The sequence below is a fragment of the Limanda limanda genome, chromosome 23 (genome assembly GCF_963576545.1).
Source record: "Limanda limanda chromosome 23, fLimLim1.1, whole genome shotgun sequence".
Classification (NCBI taxonomy): domain Eukaryota; kingdom Metazoa; phylum Chordata; class Actinopteri; order Pleuronectiformes; family Pleuronectidae; genus Limanda; species Limanda limanda.
In genome coordinates this window covers 5,350,283-5,357,332 of record NC_083658.1, presented here as the reverse complement: position 1 = coordinate 5,357,332, position 7,050 = coordinate 5,350,283, and the positions used below count along the sequence as shown (strand labels likewise).

Sequence of the window (7,050 nt, the reverse complement as noted above, 5' to 3'; positions counted from 1 at the left end):
TTTTTCTAATGCATTCACAGAGCTCTTTTAAACTGCAGGTAAAGACGTATACCGTAGATGGACCAATGTGGTGGACAGGTCAAAAAAGGTGACGTGTTTTTGCAGTGCACACAAGGCTGAGCAGGTGGTTTCCCGAACACTCAACAGTGTTTAACGAACAACAGCTCTCAAGTACGCATTCTGGTGGAGGGCTTTAAATGGAGCAGAAAGACCAGTTTGGTTGGATGTTTGCTTTCAATTTGGAGAGGACCTGCGGGTGCTAAAAGGTGTCAAGCTCAACGGAGGCTACTGCTGTGCCATGCAGTTGAGGGAAAGAGAGATTGCATCATAGGGCAAATATATCTGACCTTACAACATCTTCGAAAGCGATTAAGTAAATTAATCCCAGAATGCATCTGGTCCAAGTACAGTGAGCAGCAGTGACTGAGACAAGTAACGACGGGAGTTCCAACCTTTAATTTTCAAATTGTGCAAAGAAGGTGTAAAAACTCTACCAACAAATGCAGGAAGACACATGTGAACTGGCACCTCAGATTATTCCTGAGAAACTCCCCAACTGCCAGATTCAGAAATTACCATAAAATGGAAATAGCATAGAATAGATAAAAATGTACCTTTTTGTAGTGTATATCCTCGGCCTGCTTTCTCCTAGAGTTCATTCTGAACCACCACTGAGGTGGTTTAATAGTTTGTTTCATTTCCACGGCTTTAAAACATTTCTTACAAAATAACATCAGAATTCACCTTTGAATTCATAAAATCTATTTGAGTGGAAGGCAGTGCTCGAGTTGTACAAAGAGTAGAAAAAACATGACAAGATCACATTAAATGCTGATTACGTGCAGCTCAGGAAACACTGCATCATCTTTCATCAGTTTGAACACCAACATATGTAGAATACATCTTTCATGTTCTATAATAAAAAGGTATCATCTCCAATATGTTATGTCCAGTTGAAAATTACCGCTCTTTCAAATACAAAACATGAAAAAAATATAAAAATATAACACAATACAATGAGTTACACATGCCCAGTAAAATTATAAAAGGAAAAGTTACATTCACTATGAATTTCCTTAACGTGAAAACATCCCCATGGGGACAAATCCGAGAGCATTTTTATTATATCTGTACACAACAGAAGAATTTACTAAGTCACAGTCAATCATACATTCATTTGAGATTTTAACTGTTCCAAATGCAGTGCCTCACATTTACCCAAGGTATATTTATCTCTGTCTTGAGAACAATTACACATAAAACCATCCATGCATCCCAGTCTTTGCATGGATAGTGCACACTACCCGCAATGACAGCATTTACATTCTAACATGAGCAAACAGCCCTGTGGTGTCATTACACGTCCAATAAAAAGAGGTTTGAAATAAAATATTTGTGCGTTCAGTAATTCCCTGCACAAAACAGTAAAACGTAGCCAGAAATATTCAGGGTTATTAGCATTAGTTGTAAGGCTGAGAAAAGCAAGCTGAGCACCAACATCACTGGCTGAGCAGCTGCCAGTAAGCAAAGCACCTGACATATACCCAAGCCCCTTAGATCACCTCTACCTTGTCTCGCACTGCTTGGAAGACACACGTATAATGTGTTTACTAATGTTGATAAATCACAGGAGAATGTGGGGAGCTCAAGCTTTCCTGGGTGTTTTGCTAATGTGTGAAAGTATTTCATCAGCCAGGCCCACGGTTCGGAGTTAATGGAGACTATAAGGAGAAATAGATAAATAAGAAAATGGCCACAGAGCAAATAACCACCAGTCCAATGTTCAGGATGATTCTGGTTCGCCGAGGTTCATGGAGAAGCTCATCCACCATCCTCTCCTGTTCCTCAGCTGTAACAACTTGATCTCCAGATCCATTCTCCTTGAAACAACAAACACACTCTAAAACCTTCATCCACCTCCCAGGCTCCGCTCCTCCTGCTTCAAAGCAGCCCCCCTCTTCCTCCTCCTCCACCTCATCCCTCCCTTCTCTTCCATCTCCTTCTGCCATTTTGGGTTCAGTAACCACTGTATAGCAACCATTCTGGATGGGATAGTGGGTTTCTATGTAAGTAGCTGTGACAGTAGGTGATTCAGCATTTACATGATTGGTTTCAATGCCATTGTGCTTGTTAAGGTTGTCTGTGCACTTTTCTTTACCAAGAACACTGTCTCCATTTAGGTTTCCATGGTAAAGAGGCTTCAAAGACTGGAGTTCTTCATCAGCCTTTTCTTTTTCTTGCTGTTTTAGCTTCTTTCTCTGGTTCAACCCCCACAGAGTAGTTGTTCTGATTTGTTCCTGTGTGGGTGGAGCGGTGCAGAGACTCACGACAACAGCCACTAAAGCGGACCCCCAAAACAAGAGGACCGCTACATACATGAAGTGGACATCTTTGATGAAAGACGGCCGCTCGTCAGGCTGGTCACAGAGTGGCTCGCGGTAAACAAGTGCGAGCACCAGGCGCAGCGCTCCGATGGTGAAGCCCACCATCGCACCCCAGAAGGCCCCCGTCTCTGTGCAGCGACGCCACAGGACTCCAAGCAAGAAGACAGCAGCTACAGGTGGAGTCAGGTAATCTGTTACTTCTTGGATGTAATAGAACATCTGGCCTCCCTGCATCTCAATGATGACGGGGACCCACGCAATGCTGACGATCACCATGGCAACCACAAACAGTCTTCCGACCATCACCAGCTCTCTTGATGACGCCTTCTTCCGTAGCATCTTGTAGATATCCAGCGTGAATATGGTGCTCGCTGAGTTGAAGATGGAGTCCAAGTCGCTCATTAGAGCCGCGATCATGACAGCCATCATCAGGCCGCGGAGGCCGACGGGCATCACCGACATGACGAGCCGCGGGTAGGCCACGTTGCTACAGCCGGCCGCAGAGCCGCACACTTCCAGGCAGTGCTCTGGACTGATACACGCCAACTCATCAGCAAAGAAGATCCTGGAAATCATCCCTAGAAGAACGGTGATACATGAATCAGGCGTTTATAATCAACACCCAGGATTCCAGGTGTTCCAAAAAAATCAATCATTGTTTCTACCTGGGATGACTATGACGAACATCGGCAGGATTTTCAGGAAGCCGGCCATAATGGTTGAACCTTTAGCGTGGGCGATGTTCTTGGCTGCCAGAACCCGCTGTACAACCACTTGATCTGTACACCAGTACCTGGAACACACAGTGAGGGTCATTCGAGGCCACTAATAACCAACTAATCTACAACAAAGGCAGGCTGCATTATGGAACCCAACGACTTCATGGAAAGTCTTGGACAATTACCAGATGGAGGCAGGAGTCTGGCCCAGCAAAAACCCAGGCCAAGGCAGGTCTGGATCCCTTGGTCCTCGAAGGATCCTCAACGAATCTGGTTTTGGGATGAGGTGTTGGTGGCAGGATTCCGAATACGTCAGATTGGGTGAAGACAGCAAGATGGCTGTGATGTTTGGCGACGCCTGCATGTACTTGGTCCATACCCCTTAGAATGACATTGAAAGAATTGGTTAACAATTTGGCAAAGAACACGGTAACATGGTTTAAATGATCTATCTTCAAAACACTTCAGACCTTCAAACCCTCCCACTTTGACGAGGCTGATGCCGGTGAGACACAGTGCTCCGGTGATCATGAGGAAAGCCTGGACTGTATCCGTGTAGATGACGGCGACCAAACCTCCAGTGACTGTCATCAAGGCGGTCATGGTGATGAGCAGGATGATTGACAAGTAGAGGTTCCACCCCAGTGATTCCTGGATAAACAAGGCTCCGGCATAGAGGTCCACGGACAGCTTGGTGAACATGTAGAGGATGAGAGACAAAGCTGCAAAATACACCTTCAGGCGCTTCCCTCCGTAGCGTTTGGACAGATACTCTGGCATGGTGAAAACCCCCGACTGAATGTAGACAGGGATGAACACCCAGCCTAACAATTGGAGAAGTAACAGGGCATTTAACTCCCATGCAGCAACGCTTAACCCGCTAGCCGCACCGGATCCAGCAAGTCCAATGAAATGCTCGCTTCCTATGTTGCTGACAAACAGGGAAGCTCCGATAGCTGCCCAGTTCATGGAGCGCCCGGCGAGGAAGTAGCCGCTCACCGTGTTGTGATTGGCTCTCCTCATGGCCAGGAAGCCAATCACCAGCACCAGGATGAAGTAGATTGCCACGACGACGATATCTGCCACTTCCATTGTGGCAGCCATGTTTGAATGTGGCAGTTAAAAAGTTTATTTTGAAGAGAAGGGCTGTTTTTTCCTGGTTGCACTTTGAATCAAGTATTGACACACTTTCCAACAATTAATGTTGAAAATGTTTTTTTGACAGTTGGGAAAAAAATTAATCATAAACATCTATCTGCACATTATTATAAATACACATTACAAAGCAATTATAAAAGGGGTAGCCTGGGATTATTCTTCCTGCAAGTTTCTGATCCTTTTTAGTGAACCTCAACTCTGGGAGTTCACGCAGGTGGTGGTTTGGCAGCTTAAAAAACCGGGGTGCATTGTGTCAGAGTTTCCACTGAGGCAGCCAATAGAGAGAGAGGTCATCTTGACCCTGCAACAGAGAGCAGATGCACAAAATAAATGGATCTCCAAAGCAATGCAAATTATTCTGTTGGATCAGATAATAGGGAAACCCAACAGTGCAACATGCAGCAACATCACAATAAGTTATTGATTCTTGATCTTCAATTTAAAAAGTGTCGTCCGAATTCATCAGCACCACACTGGCTGTATAAATGAGGCTTTGAAAGAATCCATTGCTCTGTTAGTGGTAAATATAAGTCAACTTGTTTATTTGACTTGTGAGACGAGCCAAGACATGTCAAACTGCTTCAGTTACACAAAGGAATCGGGAGCTTCCCAGAGACTGAAAACTTATTCATACAAGCAGAAAGCAGGTTGTTGAACTTATATCATCAGATGGGTCACGTGTCTGAGCTGCTCTCTGCTAAATCCCTCTGTATGCAGTGGCATCGGTCGACTTGTTGCAGGACTGTAGTATCAGGGTGGCTGTTTGTTTGTTTGATGCGAGTCTGCTATGGGGAGGACAATACTCTGTGGAAAACCTACATCTCTCCACACTGATTCAATCACTTTACTTCAGCATTGGCAGCAGGAAAACTTTCCACTGCACCAGGAACAATGTAGCCAGTGGCGTTTGCTCACCACAAAAAATGGCAATGATAACAGAGCTTCTCTCTTGATGCCAGCCAATGTCAATATATATTTAAACAAAGAGTACAACACTTATAAGACTTCCTGAGGGGAAACTTGGTTTAACGACACAGACTCTTGTCTGTTCTGCATGTTGCTAAAGGCTTCATATAATGTCACATCTTAATTACGTGTCATATATGCAGCCTATACAATTTCTAAGAGACTTCTCTGCTACTGTGCATAAGAAAATAATGTACAGACGTATATATATTATATTGATAACATTTATTTATTTGTATTATAGGATTTTATACTATAGCTGTCCCTAAATGTTGTGATACATGCACTTAATTAGAGTTATCTGTCACATATGCAGGCTATAATATGTCTTTATTCTTTTAAAGGTACTTACAATACTAACATACAATAATATGTAATATAAGTTCTTATGCCGTTTTTTTAATCTATCACTGTTAAAACTGCAATCCATTCATTCATCATATTTATAATAGGAATAAAATGTATTTACATGGTACTTTTCTTTGGATAAAGCGCAGCTCTAAGTATTTGTTTTTACATTAAACAGAAGAGCAGAAGTTTAAATGGAGAACACAGATGGTATAAATGAAAAAGTTACTTTTCTCTTCCTCTTTTAAGACAGCTGATCTCAGTTGCACTTTCAGTTGAATTCCAGAGCTCCCACTGACACTCACCTGCTGTTCTGCTGCTCCAGTTGTCTCCCAGTTTGCGTCAGAGGAGCAAAGTTGTTCACAAACACCTCGGGACTGGTCTGAACTCCAGTCTGCTGATGGTGGCAGGATCCTCACTCTAATAGGGGCAGCTGGGGACCCCGCCCACTTCTGCATCATCATCATCATCAGCACCTGGGTGGAGGATCAACCACAGATGATGATGATGATGATGATGATGAAGATGATGTCTCCTGTCAGTGATGCAGTTCATGCAGTTTATTTTGCATAACTAATTCTATCCCTGTATCCACTGCATACTTTGTAGTATTGTGAACTATGTTTTGAGTATTTACTATGCTGCGTCCTTATGTTCTGTTTTTGCAAAATTGTATGTCCTGTGTACTTATATGTTTACACCTAGGATCAGAGAGAAAAGACATTTCAATCCCCTATATGTTGTAATTGTGTCACTTTATGTTTTCATAAGGTAAAGAAAGAGGATAACATATACATACAAATAATCAAACTATAGAAAAATAATAAGGTGAGATTTTAATTTACGTTGATTTACTCAAACTTAACAAAAACTTAATATAGATTAACTTCACGATATTTTGCAGCACCTTTATTGAAGACCTCTTCATCTTTTTCTATTCTTCTTCAACATATTTCCTGTAACTTAATCACGCTCCATGGCATGTTGTCGTCCCATGACACACACTCACACACACACACTCACACACAGTGTTACTCATAAACCTGTTCAATACAATGTGTAACAACGGTGTCTGCATGAGTGAGTATGTGCACGTGTGTGCGGTTTGCAAATATTCACTTTCATGCACATTTTCACCTGCACAAGCTTATTTTGTTGCATGCACAATGTTATATTTTGAGGTGTTTCAATGTGTGTGCATGTGTAGTGTGCATGGTGTGTGTGGGTGTGTGTTGACTGAGAACACCTCATTACCCATTACAGAGTCAGAGGTGACCTTACTATAACAGCAAGAGTGCTGTTTCTGCACAAACACCGTGATTTCGCACTTTTCGTAAACCCCTCTATAGCTGAGGTGGACGCAAAATTTGTCACGGTGACTTGACAAAATATATCATGTCTTCTCCAGAGAGTCCACGGATTTCTAACGTGACTTAAAATGTTGCTGTCACCATCATTGTTTTAAGAGCTTGAGG

The 7,050-nt window shown here is 42.8% G+C and overlaps 1 protein-coding gene across 1 annotated transcript; it reads right to left on the bottom strand.

The window, feature by feature from the left end:
* Nucleotides 1–1,721: 1,721 nt before the first annotated feature.
* Nucleotides 1,722–4,207, bottom strand: LOC132996778 (sodium/myo-inositol cotransporter-like). The gene is made up of 4 exons (XM_061067136.1): nt 3,574–4,207; nt 3,289–3,484; nt 3,050–3,177; nt 1,722–2,962 (listed from the first exon to the last, which is right to left on the bottom strand). Exons 1-4 carry the CDS (start codon nt 4,205–4,207, stop codon nt 1,722–1,724), a joined length of 2,199 nt encoding a protein of 732 aa, XP_060923119.1.
* Nucleotides 4,208–7,050: the final 2,843 nt, after the last annotated feature.

Bases quoted from the DNA above. Each gene is read 5' to 3' on its own strand.
- LOC132996778 (XM_061067136.1), bottom strand. From the start codon at position 4,207: ATGGCTGCCACAATGGAAGTGGCAGATATCGTCGTCGTGGCAATCTAC. The intron at 3,178-3,288 runs GTAATTGTCCAA...TGTGTGTTCCAG, and splicing joins CAGACTCCTGCCTCCATCTG to GTACTGGTGTACAGATCAAG. The intron at 2,963-3,049 runs GTAGAAACAATG...CCGTTCTTCTAG, and splicing joins GTTCGTCATAGTCATCCCAG to GGATGATTTCCAGGATCTTC.